Consider the following 22304-nt stretch of genomic DNA (forward strand, 5'->3'; position numbering starts at 1 on the left):
ATCCCTGAAATTGAAATGCTTGGTGACAGCAAGGACTTTCCATTGATCACTCTGACATTTATTTTACTTGTCAACTAAATGTCTTTGCTTCTGTTATTCACATGCAGGAAATTGAATTATTCTGTATTGCAGTTTAACTTTGCTGCACATGTTGCAAAGCCATTTTGAAATAAAAGTACCATTATGAATGTGTTTCTTTTTTTGCCCCAGCTTTTAAAAATTCTGTTCTGCAACAAACAACAAAATTGCTCCCAATTGTTTTGTTTGGAGGTTTATTTAATGACTAAAAGTTTAGATCAAAGCTAATATGAAGAGTTTGTTGTTTAAGTTTTGGTTGAGAACAATATTCCTTTAAATTACGAACATTTATTTACATGTGTATATTAATAGTTGATTTCAAAGCATGTAGGACAGCGGATTACATAAATATGTCTCTAGAGTCGACTTCTTATAATAATGTATTTTGTACATGACTGAAATATTCTATTGTACTTTAAAAAATATAATGATAAAAAGAAAAAAGATCTCTCACTTCAAGCTTTTTAATTTATTAATGTGAAAGTGTAATGCCCTGTCAGCAACTGAAAACAGACTCTTATTTACAACGGTCCCCACTTGGAAAGTTTTCTACAAATTTCCCACATTCAGACCATTTGTATTTAAGTCATCATCCCCGTCTGCCCTCCGTCTGGAACCAGCTGTGTGTGTGTGTGTTCACACCAGACAGAGATAGAGATGTCCTCACGGTGCTCTAGGGCAGCGCAAAGGCTGAAATGCTTATCTACCTGTGTTCAAACCACTGTGTCGGTGTAACAACAGGAAACCACGCCACACTGGGGCAAAATGAATATATCAAATCAGCTCTGTGATAAATTGCACCTAAAGCTTTAGGCTGGGTAAAGACAGCAGTGCAGTTTGATCCGGCCCTTCAGGCTCGTTGCCCCATCACCTTTATCAGGTAGTTATTCCCCCCAGCACACCACCCAGTGGATTACACCACGGTAAATACAATGAAACTGATAAAATTAATGTGTGTGTGTGTGTGTGTGTGTGTGTGTCCCTCACAGGCAAGAGTGACCCCTTCTGTGTAGTGGAGCTCAGCAACGATCGGTTACAGACGCATACCGTGTACAAAAACCTCAACCCAGAGTGGAACAAAGTCTTCACGTTGTAAGTGTCAAGATCGCATATATACATCTGCGAGAGTGCTTACATTTGCATATAATCACTTATTTATAGTCTACCAAATGATGTATTTTTAAGCACACTACAATGCTGATAGAAGTATGTAAAATACTGATTTATAAAAATAAATCTAAATATTGTTTACGAATACATGGGATATTATAATTATAGACTAAATAATGATTTATTTGCCAATAATTACATTTTTAATGCATGCTTAAAATATCTCGTGCAATTGTAAATTGTAAAAATTAAAATGTCTATGAGAATTTTTACCCATTATATTGAAAAAGCTTAATTATACATTTTGTATTGATGAGCTCGATGATTTATAGAGATACACCTGAGAGCCGAGGATCACAGGATAATGTAGTAATGATTATTTAATGAAGCTTTGTATTGGTAGTTGGAAATGTGACATATAAGTAAACTTTGTACTTTAAGAAGAAAATGAACTTTTGTTCAAGATTACACTCCCTCTGCAAGTACAACCATTGTGCCGTTTGATAATGTGCCGTACATAATTTCTTATATTAGTTCGATATCTAGAGGTTGTTCCATTGATGTTTTTTTTTTCATAATCTTTCAATCTTCACGGCTGGAAATTCATTTGTGAATTCCCAGGGAAAGCTGGGTAATCTAGCCTCTCCTTGGAGCGCTCATCTCTTAAAGAATAACCTCATTTTCTTTCATTAGACTTCTCCTCTTTAGCCTACTTTTCAAAGATAGCATTTCAAATGGAGAATTGCAGCATCTTTTTTTAACCCCAGCACAATGGAGATTGTCACCAAGGATTTAGATGAATCACATTTTTTTGTCATGACTTGAAAGATCTTTTCAGTGTTTAATATTAGTCAATGACTTCTTCACCTACCTCTTTTTTTTTTTTCTTCAACTAGCAATGTGAAAGACATCCACTCAGTCTTAGAGGTGACTGTCTTTGACGAGGACAGAGACCGAAGTGCCGACTTCTTGGGCAAAGTGGCTATACCGTTGTTAAACGTAAGTCCTGAGCTCGCGGGCTTTTACTTACAACAATTAATCAGTTTGAGATTGGGGAAAAGTACAAAAAAGAAAGATTTTTTTCTTAATAAATTCTTTGGAAAACAAATATGGCGTGTATCTCACTTTTATTGATTTTAGTAATCATAGAGTAAGATGTAAAAGTAAGAAGCACACAGAAAAAAAAAAGTGAAAAAAAAGCACTTTTCCAAAAAAAGTGAGAAAACACAACCGAAGTAATAACATTTTTAGACCAGCATAATGTGCCTAAACTTTATTGATTTTAGTTATCATAGTGTAAGATGTGAAAGTGAGAAAAACACAAAGTAAAAAAAAAAAAAAAAAAAAAGACCAATATGGCATGTTTCTAAAATGTATTGATTTTAGTTATCATAGAGTAAGATGTGTAAGTGAGAAAAACACACACAAAAAAAGAAGCCTACTAACAAAAACAGAGAAGAAAAGAAAAGATGAGGGGGGACGCAATGTGCGCTCCCAGGCTGATTCCCCAGGATAGTTAATTTGCGGCTGACAGTGGTCGGGCCGTAATGAACAGGTACTTGTCAGAGCCGCCACAGTTGTTTTGGGCTCTCTGTCAGATGCAGCAGCTGGGGTTCAGAGGTCACATGAAGAGTGTATTCAGCTGGGTATTGCCAGACAGACGGCTGTCATGTCCCTCTCCCGCAGATCCAAAATGGAGAACGCAAAGCTTACGCCTTGAAAAGCAAGGAACTGACAGGGCCAACCAAAGGGGTCATCTTTCTCGAAATAGACGTGATTTATAACATTGTAAGTCCCACTCTCTTTTTCTCGCTTGCTTTTTTCTTGCGTTTTTCACTTCTTTATCTGCTCGTTCTCTTCAGCTTCTCCCGGGCTGTCTGTCCCCGTCCTTATTCTCTCTTTTAATTACTGAAGACTCCCCTTTCCTCAGCCTTTTATTTGTGCGTCTGTGTACCGCTGTGTGTGTCCGTCCGCCATTTTAGGCGGGAGTGTGAGAGAGCGTCACATGGCGTGGTGTGGTGTGGAGTGTGTGAAATGGAGGGATGTCTTGAAATATGATTAGATCGTTAATGTGATCACGTTCACATCTTGAACTCGATGGTGGACTGTTACATTCAATTAGTTTATATGTTGCAGGTAAAAGCCGGCATGAGAACTTTGATTCCCATCGAGCAGAAATACATCGAAGAGGAGCCGCGGGTGTCCAAACAGGTAACAAGAACGCTTTAATCACACCTTTGTTGAAGATATTAATAAAATCCGCCCCAACACCAGCCGTAGACAGCAGCATCTTTCTCCTCGTCTTCTCCCTCTCTCTAGCTCTTTCTCCTTGTCTCTTCCTTCTCTTCTGGAGGTGCTGAATAGAAATGTCAAGCTGTCAACGCTGGGGGTGCATAAGTAGATTGGCCATCCTTTAGTTTGGACCTCAGTGGTTCTTCTGCTGTGCTTCTTTTTGTCACCCTGTTCAATGTCTCCCCCCATCCCTGACAAAGAGCTGAATTGTAGGGGTTGTCCCAAATCAGACCTGTCACTGAGACACTGCTTGGGACAAACACACACACACAGACACACTCTATCTGTCACGCAATAAAGCGTCGTTGAATGCAAGCTAGAAAGTGCCCACTCTGCACTTTTCGGTGTGAATTTGCCCCCCATTTAAACTGTTTGTGAGCGAGACGAGAAAGGCTGAACGGCGAGGGCAACATATCAAATCTATCTCCACAAGATTTACTTCTCGATACTGTCCCCTTCATAACCGTTGAAGCTCATTTTGTCGAACATCTCAGACATATTTTATTCTTTAGTAGTTTGATATTGTATTTCACCTCACATGTACTCTGATTAGTCCCAAATGAAAAACAAAATTGCCTACTTTAAAGGCATGGCCCGAATCCTACACTTCACCACAGTAAATGTGGATAGTTACCATGATCAAAGCCGTAGCATTATAAAGCCATTATGCGACCAGGAGCGTTTGATCTTCCTGTGAACACAGGAAGCAGCGGTCATTTGCAGTTCACCCGCTCGCAGAATCATGAAAAAGACAATTTTATTAGAGGCATGACAAAAAAAATCCATAATTCTTGTTATGCTCCTACAAAATCAAAAATAAATATGGTTTGGATTTCTCTTATTTACTGCATTATTTCGCTCTAGTATCATAGTTTTGGTGTTATGCCTTAACAACAAACTTAAAGTAGTTTCTCCTACTAACTGTTGAAAGTCAGTTATTTTAGTTGTGTTTTTTTTGTTTAGTTTTTTTGTAACACTTTACAATAAGGTCTCATTTGTTAACATTAGTTAATGTATAACTAACATGAATTAACCATGAACAATACATTTGATACTGTATTTAATCTTTGTTCATTTTAGTTAATTAAAATGCAGTTTGTTCATGTTACTTCACAGTGCATTAACTAATGTTAACAAATACAACTTTTGATTTTAATAAATGCTGTAGAAGTGCAGTTTATTATTAGTTAATATCAACTTATGTAGTTAACTAATGTAACCTTATTGTAAAGTGTTACCGTTTTTTATTGTAAATAATTATAAATAAATTATGTCTAAAATTAGGATAATGTGAAATATGTTATTGAAACAGTTAAAAGTTTGGAGGTCGGTAGGATTTTTAAAAACATTTTCTCTAATGTTTTCTCTTTTAATCTCTAATGCTCTCCAAGGTTGCATTTATTTGATCAAAAAAGGCAGTAAAAACAGTAATATTGTGAAGTATTATTACAGTTTAACTGTTTTCTGTTTTAGTACATTTTAAAATGTAAATTATTCCTGTGATGGCAAAGCTGCCATTACTCCACTTCACATGATGAAACATTTATTTTTGTTATCAATGTTGAAAAACAATTGTGCTGCTTAATGTTGTTGTGGAAACAGATTCTTTCATTATTCCTTGATAAACAGCAAGTTCATATAAACAGCATTCAATCATTAAAGTCTTTTATAACATTATAAATGTCTTTACTGTCACTTTTGATCAATTTCATGCATCCTTGCTGAATAAAATTATTAATTTCTTTCAAAACATTTAAACAGTAGTGCATGAAGTATAAATAATAAATAACGGATTTGTCCTTATTTTTTAAATCATTGGGAATCAATGTGATTGTGAAATGCTGTCTGTTGTTCTGACACTCAGATGCTGCTGCAGAACTTCAACAGAATGAGGCGCTGTATCATGTTCCTGCTCAATGCTGGCTGCTTTATCAACAGCTGCTTTGAGTGGGAGTCTCCTCAGAGGAGCATCTGTGCCTTTCTGGTAAGGACCAGTATGCATTCGACCACACCAACAGTCACATACAGCAGCTCCAGAATGTATTTGGACACATTTATGTTTGACCACAATATCATTTCATCAAGTTAGAGCTAATAACATTATTGCAACCGGCCACTGAATATATAGCACCGGTCAAAAGTTTGGAAACATTACTATTTTTAATGTTTTTGAAACATCATCAAGCCTGCATTTATTTGATAAAAAATACAGTAAAAACAGTAATATTGTGAAATATTATTACAATTTAAAATAATTGTTTTCTATTTGAATATATTTTAAAATATAATTTATTTCTGTGATGCAATGCTGGATTTTCATCAGTCATTACTCCAGTCTTCAGTGTCACATGATCATTCAAAAATAATTCTAATATGCTGATTTGATATTCAGGTTTTTTTAAATGTTGGAAACAGTTGTGCTGCTTGATATTTTTTTGGATCCTGTGATGCTTTTTTCAGGATTCATTAATGAATAAAAGTTTCAAAAGAACAGCATTTATTCATAGAAATCTTTTCTAACAATTTAAATCTGTACTATCACTTTTTATCAATTTACCACATCCTTGCTAAATAAAAGTATTAATTTCTTTAAAAAAAACACACACACAAAAAAAAACGTTCGAATGGTAGTGTATATATTGTTAGAAAAGATTTCCTTTTTAAATAAATGCTCTTCTTTTTTTTTTACATCAAATATACCTGAAAAAAGTATCACAGGTTATAAAAAAAAATATTAAGCAGCAACTGTTTCCAGCATTGATGATAAATCAGCATATTAGAATGATTTCTGAAGGATCATGTGACACTGAAGACTGGAAAAAGACTGGATGACTGATGAAAATGTAGCTCTGCATATACATCTGTTTGCAGCAGATCATAACAGCATAATGTTCAATGATCAAAACATTTGTTGTGTTGATCTATTTCAATTACTGTTTGATTTGTTCTTTGCAAACAGCTGAAAGTCTGTAAATTTAGCCAATAAACCTGATTTGCAATGGGGGTTGAATAATTTCAATTACAACTGTGTATATATAGAATATTAGAGCATTGAAATATATGTAGAGTTTGGTTCCAAAACGCGATAAACGGCATAAATTTTTTTTTTTTTAAATGGTTTAATCAAAAATCAGTATTGTATCTGGTCAGTATTGAAAAGTACATTTTTAATTTGACGTAAAATGCGATATCCGCCAAGTTATTCTGTCATGTTTTCTCCCTTTCTTTCCAAACCGCGACAAATGCCAGTGTCCCTTCTCTGCAGAATGCGATACATCTGCTCAACCAATCACAGCGCACCATTCCACGCATTGTAAACGGTAACGGTGACGCTTTGAATACACCCGACATCCTAGTTTTCCATATTTCCTTAGTACTTTGTACTTTGTGATCAACAAACAAACAAAAAAAATTATAATTTTGACGGCATTGATGAACCTGTTGTGGTTTCTGCGGTGGGGAAGAAACGTAAGCCATCGAAATCTAATCATTTACGTGAGGAGATTAAGAAGATGAGGCACTCAGGAGGAGGAAAAATGCCGGCTGTTGCTTGTTCTCACACGACAGCATCAAACTTCTGTCATGCGGACACATTGACCCTAGGGGATCTTTTGAAAAACTTAAAATTGTTTTACTCAAAGACAACGAAAACCGAGCAGGACCAAGCCATTTTACAGCTGAACGCCGTGAAAGAAGTTCAGCGGCGACGTCCGGCTGATTGAATGCATTTTTAGTCCAGTGCTTGTATATAAGATTTGTATTGACCAATTTCAGAGGCTGTCATATGTGGGTCAACTTACTTTGTTGTGTATTTTCAACAGTTTCGATATGAAAAATAACTCTTATATTGATTCAATTGATTAATTGCATTTTGAAAAGAAAAAAAAAGTGTCCGTTTTTATTATAAATCTTTTAAAATCAAAATCTGGATTTGATTTTTTTAATGTTTTTATAACCTAAAGATGCTATGTGAAAGTTTGAAACAGAAAATGGTTTTCATCTTTCCCACTTTCTTGGTAAAGAAAACACATTTTTACTCAAATTAATCAAAATGGATTAATCGCGTTTTGGAACCAAACTCTTCATGTATTGGATAACAAAATTCCTTGAGTGGAATCTAGTTAGTCACTTTTCAATTCATCCCAAGGTCATTTTAGTATGAAGTAAGTTCATAGATTAAGTAACTATGAACATGATCCATTAACATTTGACCACCAGAAAGTGTCCAGATACATTTATCTTCATTTTTGAACAGTATATCGATTATAATTTGAAACTTAGTTTTTGGTGAAATGTATTGCTTCAAAAGTGCTTTATTTTATTTTATATTTCTTAAAAAGAATTGCCAATTTGCTTGATATTTTGTTTCTAATGCAGTGATTTTTCAAACATTTTAAGTGCATTGTAAGTGCCCAAATACTTTAACATGGTAGTGTGACAGGTTCTGTGGAGATCAATTGGTTCACGTACACACATTTCTCATCTCCCCTTCTGTTGTGTTAAAGATGTCCAGAATTTTGCCCATTTGTCTTTGACATTCTCCAGCACTCCTCTCAGTAGTTGTCTGAATTCACGAGCGTCTCTTTCACCTTCAGATTGTAATTGGACAGTTGAACCTTCATGAAAAGGACACCCTTTCTGAGTGGGCTGTGTGACTAAATGCTTGCACAGGACATGTTGGCTAATGTTTGCCTGTGATGCTGCATAATTTGCTGTAGGCCCTGTCTGTTTCAGGACTCGCGTGTCTTTAAGTGTCGCTGGGTAGGCCATTAACATTTGCTGCTTGACACATTTTAATTTAGGTACACTTCCGAAAGCAGAATCCGAGGGCACACGCGTGAGTGGAGGGACAGCTGTATCGATCAGCTAACATTTTAGTTGAATTTTTTTTTTCTTTTTTTCTTCATGGTTGTCGGGGGAAAAACACATCAATGAAAATGTCAGAGGAAGAAATGTCAAGAGATTTGAGGAGAGTAAAAACAAAAACAATTACATTACATTTGTTCTTAATGTTCAAATGCTATTATAAAAATTATTATGCAGTCACATTCGGTTCAGTTTGTCTGACCCGAACTACAAAAGTAAAAAAAACATTAATAATAATAATAATAATAATAAAAGTAGTTTTTTTGTTTTTGCAACTTTTGTATTGCCTTCACAGCTGTCTTAATAGCCGGTAATGTTATTCTTTGCACTCTAAATCTCCCTCCTTAAGAGCTCTCTTAATCATCACACTGATTTCTTTCTTTATCACCAGCCATCTGGTTCAGGTGAGCCTTCACTGCTGCGCTGAGACACACATCTGTGCCGTTCTGTCAGCCGCTGACAGTTGTAAGCCAAAAGAATACAATAGTCAGACACCAGCAGAGGTGATTTCGCATTCAAGACTTGCAGAACCTCCGGTGCTTGCCACACAAAGGTTAGCCAAAGCAAAGGGGCTGTTTGCGACGCGCAGATAAAACCAGCTGCGAGCGGCGGCGGGAAGCGTTGTGATTTGCTATTCTGGTATTTTTAGGTCTGTGCCTTTTTGACATTTTAGAGTTCTTGTTTTTAGCTTAGGTTTTGAGGTTGTATTGGTGTTTTTGTTGATGTTGTTGGGATTTTGTTGCAGAAACTCTTCCAAAGATTTTTTTTTTTTTTTTTTTTTGCTGGTGCTCTAAATACTAAGCGTGTAAGTGTTTCAGTGTTAAAACCTTGTCTTGGATCCTAGTTTAATATGCAAAGACAGCTATAACCAAGCCATTTATATATGTTCAAAACAGACTTAAGATATATTCCAAAATTCATTCAAATTCATTCCAAAAATCCAGCAAAATATTGAAACACTTGGCCGACTCAGATTGTTCTCTAAGTTAGAAGTTTTCTCTAAGTTTTTGTTATGGGACTTAAAGGGATAGTTAATCAGTTACAATAAAATAAATAAAACAATAAAAATCACAATAAAAATCATCAGTTACCCACCCTCATGTTCTTCCAAACCTGTGAGACTTTTGTTCATCTTCGAAACACAAATTAAAATATTTTAAATTAAATCTGAGAGCTTTTAGTCCCTCCTTTGAAAGGCCATGCAACTCCCACTTAGTCACTTCAAAGCGATTTAGTCAAAAAAATTTAAGAGACTGGATCGCTTTGTTGAACAGATTCGATTTCATTCACATATAAACATTGATCAGCGAACATAAACAGAAGCTCAACTGTACATGCTTGACATGCGAGAACAAAGCTCATTGGTTCTTGCGGAAGCTCAAACGTGCTGCGTAACCTCATTGGTTTTCGCACGTCAAGCGAACATGCTTGAGCTTCCATTTATCATAACTGATGTGCGAGTTGATTAATGTTTATGTGAATAAAAGCCTAAATGAAACCTGTTCATCATTTAAAGCAATCCAGTCTCTTCAGAAAATTTTGACTAAACTGCTAAATTCATATGGATTAGTTTTACAAACTCTTTATGAACCTTTTGAAGCGACAAAGTGGTAGTTACGTAGACTGTCAATGGAGGGACAGAAATCTCTCAGATTTAATAAAAAATATCTTTGTGTTTCAAAGATGAACGACATGAAGGGGAGTAAATGCTTTCGCTTGGATAAAATCATATAGATGTTTAAAATGAAATCAAATATACATACTACTTGATGTTAGAGATAAATGTAGCGTGCATGAAAATGCTAGTATCACTTAGTTGTTTGATATTCTGTTTGGTGAAATTAATTAGGGATGTGTAAGAAAACACCGTAGGTGTTCTTTCATCATGCATTAATTTCATACTTAAAGTATTATTTCCTTAACTATAAGTAAGCCTTTCAAAGCATACTTTTTTTTTTTTTTTTTTTGCATCCAGACCAGCTTGACACAACCAACCAATGGCATTAGTTGTCTGTTTGATGACCAATGGCCGACAGTCCTCATTGAAAACAGTCCTCATTTTTCATGCGTGTAAACTTTTGTAAACCCTGCATTTATGATCGCACACGTATTCAATTGTGGCCGGCCATTCAAGACGACACAGCTCATGGGATATGCACAATGGACAAAGCTCGGAGAGTATGCGTGTGTGTGCATGTGCTTGTTCAAGTGCGCGTGGGTGTCCGCGTGAGTGTTTGTGCGCGTCTGCCTCCCCTCTCCACGAACACCTGTAAGCTGAGCGTTTGCGCTGGGTGAATATGGCCCATTGTTCTGGCTGGCAGAGTGGTGCTCATAAAGACCGCTCTGTGCCAGCCCTCCCCGCGCACCACTCTACCCCTCCAGCTCCTTATTGCTCCCGCACCGACTCTTCCTCCAAACAAATTTGCCGTAACTCTACCTGCAATTTGGCCTTGAATTGGGAGCAAATAGAGCAGGTATTGTGTGTCGTGGGGAATAAGAGTGGCGTGTGTGTGTAGAGGGTAAGGAGAGGGAGATATATTGGAAGGGGAGAGGTAAGGAAATGATACCCGGCTCTTTTATGTGGGGTAAAGTAGGACTCTTATCAGTGGGAGCACCCAGACAAGAGAGCTACTACTACAGGAAACTGGAGCAGCCTTCACCTGCTTTGCATTTAGATAAAAAAAAAAAAAGGACAGGAAAAGAGAAACAAATGCTCCGGTGTGTGTCTTCACGATTACAACCCACTGTGTTCTACAAGGTGGCACCTTTCTGCTCCGTGTCACCTGTCAGCCGACGGGTCTGAGAATGAGTTTCTATTTTATGTGAATTTTTTTTAAAATATATATAATTCAACTTAATATTGTAATATAACACCGGTTATTTCAAATAAAATAAAATAAAATACAGGCGAAGTCTATGAGCCCCATACTGCCCCATAGATTTTTGGATTTCTGTCAATGTTTTTTTCCCCTGAAATTATTTCAATTTATTTTCTGTTGAAAACGTATATAAATAATTATAATTTATGCTGTTGTTAGAAGTAAATGCTGCTCCATAGATTCTGTTGATAGACCTAAGGTTGTATGTATCTGAAAATGATGAAAGATAACATTAAGACTTTGATTTAGCATTTATTATAAGATTGTTCTTTTTCAAGATGTTTATAATTAGATTTAGATGAAATCATACTGGGTCTAAATGAACAACGATCGAAAGTGTTTCATAATATGCCAGAAGATGGCAGTGCGGCATCACTCAATCCAAACATCCCCACCTAACGAAACCAAGCCAAAAAGCAGATGAGTTATTGACGTCCATAATCAGCCTCTCATTTGGCATATTTCTACCCACCGTTGGCACTATTTAAAATAATCAACACAATGTGATGACTTAATTTCTGAAGTCCAAGTACAGGGGCTGTTGTAGGCTGTGTTGGTAACACACTTTTAATGTGCTAATTCTCAAATGCCTGCTCTGAAGTGCTCAGGCCTGCACTCCACAACACAAAGTGCCAAAATGATATTGAAATTGGCTGCCAAAACGTGTCCGTCCTCCATTCCAAAAATCCAGCGAGATGCTGAAACACTTGGCCGATTCAGATCGTTCTCCCAGTTAGAGCAACGGCTTTTGTTAAGGGACTTATTCTCAAGTGCTTTCGCTTGCATAAAATCAAACAGATATTTAAAATGAAATCAAATTTACATGCTACTTGACGTTAGAGATGGATGTCGCATGCATGAAAATGCTGAAATATCACTTCGTTTTTGGATATTACACTTAGTGAAATTCACTAGGGAAGTGCAAGAAAACACACGTTATGTAGGCATTCTTTTATCATGCTTCAGATTCAATGGTTTTCTGTTAATTTTATACATGAAAAGTGATTTTTTAAATTCATTCTAAAATCCTCATTTTTAAGGGGGCGTAGATAATTTATGCAGTAGATGTTCTGTAAACATTTTCTTCTTCTTGAATAAAAAAGAAAGAAATCTTCTTGGTCTCCCGTATTGACTGTGATGTCATTTTTATTTTTTTATTTTTTATTTTTTTGAAGATTCCTTGCTGTCGTGTTATATTACACCGAACCAAAGCAAAATTCTAATAGATATTGATGGTAACAGCAATAGTGATTTGTGGTTTTCTTTTGGTGCTTTTTGTAGATTAATGGACTGAGAGGAAATCGCATTTCAGATGCAGTTTAATGAATAGATGTCATGGTCTGTATTAGGTTACTGTTGGTCCTGAGGCTCGCTGAATCATTGTAAGATGGGATCCGTGCAGGTGTAGAGGTTACAGTACGTGCCCTGTGCAGAACACTGCAGCACTGAAGTACACAAACTCAGACGGGGGAAACGGGAAATCGAACGCCGTGGCTCCGGAATGGCCGCCAAAGTCGCTGAGCTGATCGTGAATACCTGGATGCGCTCTGACAAAGCCTCTTGTTGCGTGTTCGCAGATTGGGTTTCTCCCTTTCCTCTCTTTCACCCGGACCTTTCTCTTTCCCTTCGGTCTGCTTTTGGGGTCCGTGGCCCTTCCCTCCCTGGGAAGGGCTCTCGGTGGGGGGGACTGGGGGTGATATGAGTGTCTGGGCTGGAAGAATGGCCTCAGTACTCTGGGCATCTCTCTCTTGGCCACTGGGCTGTGTGAAAGAGAGAAGGGTCACTTCCAAGCAGACGAGGTGTTGGCTAACATCATCTGTCAATCAGACTCTGGCCCTCAGCTAGAATAACCAAACTTAAGAGATGGTGTCCAGCGACAGGTTAATGAACCACCAGGCATATGAAAACAAGATGGACGCTGCTGAGTAGAGACAAAGAATTGGGTTTTCTTTGTAACCGATAGATTTAGAAGACTCCCTTAGTTTGGTTTTAAACTCCAATAAGTGTATTTTTGTAATTTACAATTTTATTGCATCAGAGGCCAAAGAAATATAAAAAAGAAAAAAATCAGTCAAAGTATGTTGAAGGCTGGTCTGTTATATTTTACATGTTTTTAGCAGGAAATTAAGTCATTATGATTTTATGAATGCACAGATGGAAGATATTAATTCGATGTGAGGGAATTCTAATGACTTAGTCTGAAAAATATATTTTGCCCTAATTAATGGGACACACTACAGATGTTTTGCTGCATTTTGCAAGAAATTAGTTTGCTCTATAGGAGCAGGTACTAAAATACCAAATGTTACAAAGATTTTAACAAAATTGACATTTGTAATTGTATTGATCCATTGCTTTCTGCTATGTTTAAATGCAGCATTTGTATTAATTTCTTCAAGTATTTGAGGTGTTAATGTGCTGTTAGTAAGGACAAGGAATATTTAGAAAGTGGTAATTTAAACCATTGTTGATATTGCATATAATATGTGTTTAGATTTGTGTTTTTTTCCTCATTGAGAAATGTTCAGTGTGCGCGCATTGGGTAACGGTGCTGTAATGGAGAGTGTGGAGGCCACGGAAATACATCTGACCCGTTTCTGCAAGATTCAGAGAATTTCCACTGGACTGTGTGTGTGTGTGTGTGTGTGTGTGTGTGTGTGTGTGTGTGTGTGTGTGTGTGTGTGTGTGTGTGTGTGTGTGTGTGTGTGTGTGTGTGTGTGTGTGTGTGTGTGTGTGTGTGTGTGTGTGTGTGCGCGCGCGCGCGTGTTTCAGATTCACCCTACGTTATGGGGACAACATTTCCCCACAAAGATGGCAATATCCAAAATCCCAGCTTATAAATCATACTAATTGATGTTTGTTGAAAATGTAAAAATGCAGAAAGTTTTCTGTGATGGGTAGATTTAATTGTAGGTTTAGGGTTAGGAGGTAGAATATACTGTTTGCATAGTGTAAAAATCCTTATGTCTGTGGAAGGTTCCTAGAAAACATGGTAATTTAATGTTATGTAAACTTATTGAATGTAACAAGGTCTTAGTGGTGTGCCTTTATGTATATATTTAAGTGTTTGTGGATGTTTGTTTTGAGTGAATTTCATGTACAAGGATACTTATTTGTTTTAGAGATGCAAAAACAACCATTGTATCTATTCACCCAGTTGGAGGATGCATTTTAGAAAACTCCAAAAACCTTAGTACCTTCACTCAATTTCAAGTTCAATCTTTTTGTATTGAGCTGAGTTGACAGCTCATCAGCCTTCTCAACCTGGCAGATTCATTTATATTATCTGTGATTGATATTGTCATTGCCTGCTGTGATCTTTGCTTTGCTGTAAATATTTCTCATAGTGTGTGGAGATTTTTTTTTCATTTTGGTTTTAGTGTTTTTCTTTTCTGTGATGAGTTGCAAGTAGTTTGGCTTAAGGGCTTTACTGGAAAACATGTTTGAGTTTGTGTGTTATTTTATTTTACAGCTCTTTAAAACATGAGTAGGCTAATTCATGTGTAGATTGCAGTATATAAAGTTGGAGTTCATAGTAGCTTATAGTTTATCGTAATTGCTTTTAAAGTTTCCGTTTTTTATAAGTTGCTAATATTAAAAGAACAATAGCCTATATAACGAAAAAAAGAAAAACAGAAAAAAGCTCAAAACTAAAGTATCATATTGATTTAGTCTTTTTATGGTCAGGTTCTGTCTCCTTCTGCGGAGTATGTGAACATTTTGTTGAAGCCGTGGGGTGATGGGCAGGAGAGTCACATTTACTAGAGTAAGACCAGTATTATGCTGTATGTTTTGAGGCTTTAATTGTTTTTATTATAAAGGAGAACGAGACACTGTTGCAGACGATTGACTCATTCATTGTTTTCACACTGAAATACTTTGTGCATCATCTGTGCTCACACTTGACAGACTGTAAAAAATTATAATTGTTACTGTTATGTATTACTGGTTGTCAGGTATTCTGAAGGTATATGATCAAATTTTTTTTTAGATGTTAAGAAATGAAATTGAGAGATTTATTTAAGTAAATAAATAAATTTACCCCCCCCCCCCCAAAAAATATTTATGGTACACTTTTCATATGTTATTGAAAAACTAGTTTCGAATCCTGTCAAATGAATGATTGTTTATGTGTTTTATAAATGCATCTTCAGAATGATGTTCTTTTCTTTTGTCTGTTCCCTCTTTCTGTAGCTTTTCGTTGTGGTGGTGTGGAATTTTGAGCTCTATATGGTCCCGCTGGTTCTCTTGATGCTGCTGACCTGGAACTACGTTCTCATTGCTTCAGGGAAGGACACGAGACAGGGAGATGTGGTGAGTTCTGTCGCACGCTGACCTGCAGCTCTAGTACATTTAAATGCAACCTCTCCACTTTATGTATGTAGGATTTTTGAGGATTAAAAAGCTAGTTGAATTCCCATTCAGCTCTCACAAAAAAAACTTTCAAAGTGATTGTTTTTCTAAATACGGAACAAGTGGGAACTCGAGCATTTCTGCGTCGTACTAGATTTTTTTAAAATCATGTACACGTATGTTTAGAGAGTGTCAAAATGCTCAGCAGCACTTCCATAACAGCACTGCTTTGATTTTGTTGTCTTTATAAGCTGCTGTTTGACTGAGTGCGTGGGCTTAAAGCATCAATGGAATAGAGGTATAAAGAAAGCTCACCTTGAAGGTAATTGAATGGAATCGATTTTATACCAGTGTAGATTTTTGAAAGTCGTTTAGTTGGAGTTTGAGGACGCGATACGGTAATTGAAGAAAAGCTTTGGACTTGAATAAAATGGTCACCACCCAAGGTAGATAGTAAATTAATTGTAGATCATTATTTCAGGGTGAACATACGTTTTTACCAGGAATAGTCCCATTATATATATCTGAAATATCTAGGATATGCTTTGAGTAAATGGGACAAGCATGTGAACTAAATTTTTTTCTGAGTGTCCTGAATATAAGCAATCAAAGTTTTACTGTTTTAGGGTCTCTGTTATTTTTTTTTAATAATCTCATACCTATGAGACACTCTTTGTCAACTTTTGCAAAGAACGGAGACCGTAAAAAAGTAGCAAGAACCAAAGGACCTTTAGAAAGTGTCTGTACACTAATTATGTTGTCCTATAGATGGCGACATTGTTTGCAAAAACTCAAAATCTCACCAGAGGTCTGTTATACATTTATTTTGAATCTTGTCAATACTGATAGACTTTTTTTTTCACACTTGTTTTTACATAGAAATCAATAAATTATAAAGCAATAAAAACAAAATACATATTTTGTAATGCATATATTATATAACATGGAAAGGTCTTTTTGGGAAAGTCTTATTTTCTATTTCTTATTTTTATTTGTCATACTGTAATGTTATGGGGTTGCATGTCTTGAGGTAATGGTAAGCAAGCAAAACTGGTTTATCTTAAAATAAATACAAATATACATACTATTTATATATACTATTTTATATATTTTGTGTATTTCAATAATATAATGTACTTTTTATATATAATGAGCTTGAGCTTGTATGATGGTCCAGTGCGGTGGTTTTTCTTTTCTTTTTTCTTCCACTGCTTTGAGCCAGTTGAGCCAGAAGTTAGAGATTCAGAACTAGGTAATGGGTCAAAGGTGATACTGTCAGGACCTCTGGATTTAAAACACATGAGAGGGCTGGAGTCCGAGGTAATGCCTTTAACCCGTTATTCCACCCTCCACATCCCCTCTGCTCTCTAACAGGCCATTGTTCTGCATTTTGACGACTGTAACCACAACACACGGGCTGGTGAGAGCAAGAGAGTTCAGAAACAGTAAACACACACACATGTTTTCCATTAGCCTGAAACTCACTGATGAGCCTGAGCTTGGACACTGTTTCCCTGCGCTTTACTATGAACTTAAGGGGAAGGAATTTAGGTGTCTTTAAATGTGTGTTTGTGTAATGATTAGTACCTGATGTCATTCATCTTTTTCAATTCCTATATAATTTTTTTTTTATATAATGAGATATATATATATATATGTAATAGAATAGTGACATTTAATATGTCACTTGCAGCTTAAAGCTGTTTGTTGACTAGCTCAACTGCTACCTTATCTGGAAGTGATGCAGCAGCTTAGATAAACCCATACTTTCTGAGTTTACAATTTCTGCTTTATTTTCATAAATACACACTCAGAGGACTGATGTACTTTTGAAAGGATTAATATCCACCCAGTGGAAGTGTCCCATTCATGTTTTCATCACTATAGTAGAGATGCTAGTGCTCCCTGTGCCTGGCAGGATGTCATTTCAGATAACTCTAACTGTAGCTCTGCACTAAACCTGCTGACACATAAATATAGGCTGTGGCGTTCTACCAGTCCAAGCAGGGTTTTTTTTTTACAGAGACAGACAGAAATGAGAAACGGAGATGCTGCCCAACCTACACGGAAAGACTTTCTATGAAACTTTTCCAAGTGTTTGTATGACATCTGGCTATCAGCATTGCATGTTTTTGTAATGTGGTGTAGCGCGCCTTATACTCGGAGCGCTGTGGATGAACGTGTGCTCAAATATCCTCTACGCACAGAGATGGATGGTAAAAGTGCATATTGGCATAAAGGCATCTTCCCACTTTTTGTGATAGACTTTTCAGCCTCAGTTATCATCACTTTTTTTCTTCCGGGAAGGACTGAAAAGAAAATATATACATTTTTAATTACAATTACAGTACATTGCACACTAACATATTATTGTAATTTAATGATTATAATAATTTAGAACTTTTTCATACACACCACACACACACACACACACACACACACACACACACACACACACACACACACACACACACACACACACACACACACACACACACACATAGATGTATATGTATGTATCACAGATAAATTAATTGCAACTCATCCCCCCCCCCAAAAAAATAAAATATATATTAAATAATAATTCTGTATATTTGCCATTGTCCCAGATAATCGATTTCTCATATAGCTGTGCTAGTTTCCTGTCACTTGTATCGTGGCTCCTTTCTTCTGGCATAATAAAATCATTTCAGTTAAAAATCTATATTTCATGGCCTTTATTTTTTCCGGTAGGAAGTTGTCATTATCACAGAAAAGTAGCCGGTTATTATTGCAAAACAACCTTCTTCAGACTGACCGTACATTATCCCTTGTTTGTTGTATCCCTGATGTCCACAGCTAGAATGTTCTGGGAAAACAGGGACCCACTTTTAGCTGTCATATTTCTTGAAGGGACTTGTTACCTCTAGATGTGACATGCCAGCTCAACTCTTAACCTGTAGACAGCTGACCCCTGACTCTCGTATTCTTTTGCTGTTCTCTGCCTGCCACCCTTCCACCAGATACCTGACCTCGCTGTCACGGCCTGTTATTGTTAAAGATCCCTTTTACCATCTGGAATGGCTGTGCACTAAACACTAGACTACACTACCAAACCGTTGTTTTAAATCAACAGAATGGGAGAAGCTTAGCTTGCCCGGCTGCCGCGTAGTGCCACGATATTGTTTTTTTGTGTCAGAGTGAATAGACAATAGAAAAATAAACATGGGTTTAGATGCGAGACAAAGGGATGTGACTTTTGAACTACGCCTGTCGATCAACAGCATGTGATTGAAAGCTGCGATTTCTAAAGCGCCATTCTGCTTCTTCCCTAAACAAAAGCAGCTGCACTGCTGCGGAGGAAGAGCCCCCTACTGGTAGGGAGTGCAAATGCATGTATCCTAACCTGAAGGTAAGGGAGCACTGACAGTCGCTAGCCAAGCCGTTCTGACAGCAGCTGTCAGTGGCTAGCCCACCTCCTGCAGAGAGGCAGTACTCTCCACCCTAACACCACCCCTCACCCTACGTTTGTTTTGGAGACCTGGAAGCATTCGGGGGGGCTTCAGTGTGGCCGCTCAGGCTCAGTCAAGCATTGGACAGCGCAGTGTGAATGGAGGGGAATGAAGCCCATGACTGGCCCTTGAAGACCCGGGCTGCTGAATTCACTGGCCTGGAAAACAGTTTACCAGATGTTTTGAAGGTGTTAATTATAGCATATACTGTCAGAGCTGGAGGAACATAGTGACGTCTCTTTCACCAGCTCAAGCGCAATTAAGCATTCGAGGTTCTTTCTCAGCAACCTTGTCAGTGGTGGGAGAGAGGATCTTAATTGTCAGGGTTACTCTCACCGTGTCCTCTAGCAAGCTCGCTGTTTCTCCATTTTCCTCTCACTTATTTTAAAAGGTTAATCATTTTTCATAGCCTGTTTGTGAACATTGCTGTATTCTGCATACTTAAGCAAACTCTAAAGCAATGGTTTCTCAACCTTTTTTACTGAATAATTTAAAGTCATCCTTTGACCCCTTGCTTGGAAGTTGCTCTAAACCCTAAGTATTAAACTCAGTATTAAACTAAGTTTAACTCATCCTGCACAGTTTATTCTATGGACATGAATGATATGCAGTTTGTTTTGGAGTGATGTGATATTTTTTCCAAGTGATTGGACTTTTTACTTGACAGATGATAACATTTTTGAAACATCACATGGACTTACATTAAAGAAGGCAGCAGGGACATGGGATGGACTCTATTGACTTCCTATTGACTACCTATCAACAATGCTTAACCCCATAGCAAACACCTAGCAGCAACCCAGAACATCCTATCATTTGCTAGCAACATGCTAAAACCACTAAGAGCACATTAGCAACTACATAGCAACACCTTGGTAACCTCCCAGCACATCATAGCAATTTTCATGGCACCACTAACATCTTCTCTAGAAAGTAAAAAAAAAAAAAATTATTATATATATATATATATATATATATATATATATATATATATATATATATATAATTTTGCCTAATTCAGTGATGCAATCATTTTCAGTGTTTTAATTCACAATTTTAATTGTCTTGCTTTTGTGTGTCTTCATCTACCAGCTCTTGAATCTAGACCAGTTTTCAGCAAGAGCTGGACAATAACGCTGAATAAAAGTTTCTTTTACGTTTTGTTTCAGGTAAGATATGATTTAGAGAACAAATGAGCTCATTTAATGTTATAAAATTAAAGTTATGATCATAATGTAACAGAATTAGTGACAATTTTTTTTCTTCCATATTTTGATGTACATGTGGATTTTTGGACAGAAAAAAAAAAATCGGTCAGGGACTTGGGTCTAGCCATTGGATGTTGATTGGCTGGAGGCAGATCTGAATACAAGTTTTCAGTTGATTGTAAGAAAGGGGCGGGGTTTAAGCAGACTAAATGATTGGAGAAGTACAGCACACGTCACCAGAGAGAAATCTGTCATTTCACCGGATGATCCAGTTATGACATTCTGATTAAAAATTGGTCAAAAAATTAAATAAAGTAGTGAATTTAAATAGGGTGAATTTACATTTCATGCAAACTTTAAAGGTGAAACGTGTGAACAAAGCATGGCATTACATGTTAAACTACCTTTTCCCTATCCCATGCAAATGACTTCTCAACGAGTATAAACACTGCTTTCATTGCAAAATGCTGCCAGTGGTGGATAAATTACACTTCACCTTTAGTTTTATCTTTTTGTTAACATATGAAGACCGACTAGATCAAACCTATAGCTGTTTGTTCTCTAGTCTACTTTTGCTTATTTCCTCACATGACACAGAGAGTAAGTTAGCAAATCAACTTTTTCCAACCTTTTGTTTTGTCTGGTTTGAGTAGTGTTTTGTCTTTTTCTTCCGGTGTGTGTAATTTGAAAAACAAACAGCCCTGGATAGAGCTTCATGAATAAAGAATACACTGGTACAGGTGGGCTGCTGTGGCGGGAAACGAAGGCCTGTCAAGCCCACCTCCAGTGTCAATCACGAAACAACAACATAAAGAGAACCAGAGCAAGAGTCTGTCTGCCAGCCGTGCTCCTAGAGGCGCTTTATGGTAGAGCTTGTCTTACTCTCAGGCTGGTGTTTCAGCTGCGGGCTCAACAGGGACAACAAAAAAGCAAGAAGTGTGACGGCAGGGCCAGGAGAGGATGAGGAAGAGTGAGAAGAGGAGCCGAGAGGTGCTCTAGGCCTTTAATCCACCTCAGTGGTACCACCTCTTCCAGCGCCGTGCCCCCGTTAGCGAGACAGCGCTTCACCCGCGCCTGGCAGACACGTCTCCGCTCCTCCGTGCCAGCCCCTGACAGGTGACAAAATCAAAAGGTCACGTCACTTTGAACTGGCAGCGTTTGTTGCCCTGCTGATTTCCCCCGTGCCGCCACGGCTCGCAGGCGAGGTTGGAGGCGAGGCGGGGAGCGACTTTGGCAGCTCCTGAACTTCATCTTTGTGAACTTTTGTACCCGTGATTTTGCTAACAACACTGCAGATCCGTGTGATTTTTGTCACGGCTGCCGTCACCATTGTTGACGCTGGCTTGTCTCGGGAAGCCGGGTTTATTTACGGAACAGAAAGCCAGAGTGTTTTTCTGGGTCCTGTGGGTTCGGGGCTGCTGCGGATTACAGTGGAGCTCGAGCTGTGGGACCGACGACACCGTTGACTCCCGTGGCTTCTGGATATGCATGACCCTGGCGATTCCTCTTGACGGCCCGTGTGCCCTGTACAGCTCAGCCCCAAAGAGACGTACTGGCTGCTCGGTCTCTCTCCCACACATCCCAGCTATTATTTTGCCCATTATCCTCACATTTGAATTGTGACTGCTCTTATTGAAACGTAATACTTCACACAAACAGAGTTTCTTCTATCGCCAGCAGTCGTACTCTTTGACTCGAGCCCCTACAGAGGTCAGACCACAGTCAGCCAGTGCTGGCAAAAATTCAAGCCCTCCCTCTGACCAGCAGGGCTCTGACAGCCTGTGAAGAGGCTGTTTGGGCTTGATGTGCTCCGGCGAGAGCCCTTATCAGCCTTCCAGGCCTGGGCTCTCCCGTGCCTCTCGTCCACACGCGGCATACAAAGCAGGGCCAGCCCCTGAGCAGCTGGAGACGCTAGAGATGTCTCACATTTCAAAGAAGAGCTGGAGGAGGGAAGAGCGCGAGAGCTGAGAGGCAAGAGAAAAAAATGAAAGTGCATATCTTCATGTTGGATGACTTGTCTAGCTAGG

The 22304-nt window shown here is 37.9% G+C and overlaps 1 protein-coding gene across 7 annotated transcripts in view; it reads left to right on the forward strand.

The window, feature by feature from the left end:
* mctp1a (multiple C2 domains, transmembrane 1a) overlaps positions 1-22304 on the forward strand; it is a 201090-nt gene that overhangs the window by 139655 nt on the left and 39131 nt on the right. For all 7 annotated transcript variants that reach the window (XM_082170002.1, XM_082170003.1, XM_082170004.1 and 4 more), the window contains 6 exons: positions 1068-1170; positions 2085-2187; positions 2875-2976; positions 3325-3399; positions 5345-5464; positions 15420-15539. In XM_082170002.1, the coding sequence (XP_082026128.1) occupies positions 1068-1170; positions 2085-2187; positions 2875-2976; positions 3325-3399; positions 5345-5464; positions 15420-15539 (623 nt within the window). The remainder of the gene's footprint in view (positions 1-1067; positions 1171-2084; positions 2188-2874; positions 2977-3324; positions 3400-5344; positions 5465-15419; positions 15540-22304) is intronic.

Source organism: Leuciscus leuciscus (assembly GCF_965113295.1).
Source record: "Leuciscus leuciscus genome assembly, chromosome: 5".
NCBI classification, from domain to species: domain Eukaryota; kingdom Metazoa; phylum Chordata; class Actinopteri; order Cypriniformes; family Leuciscidae; genus Leuciscus; species Leuciscus leuciscus.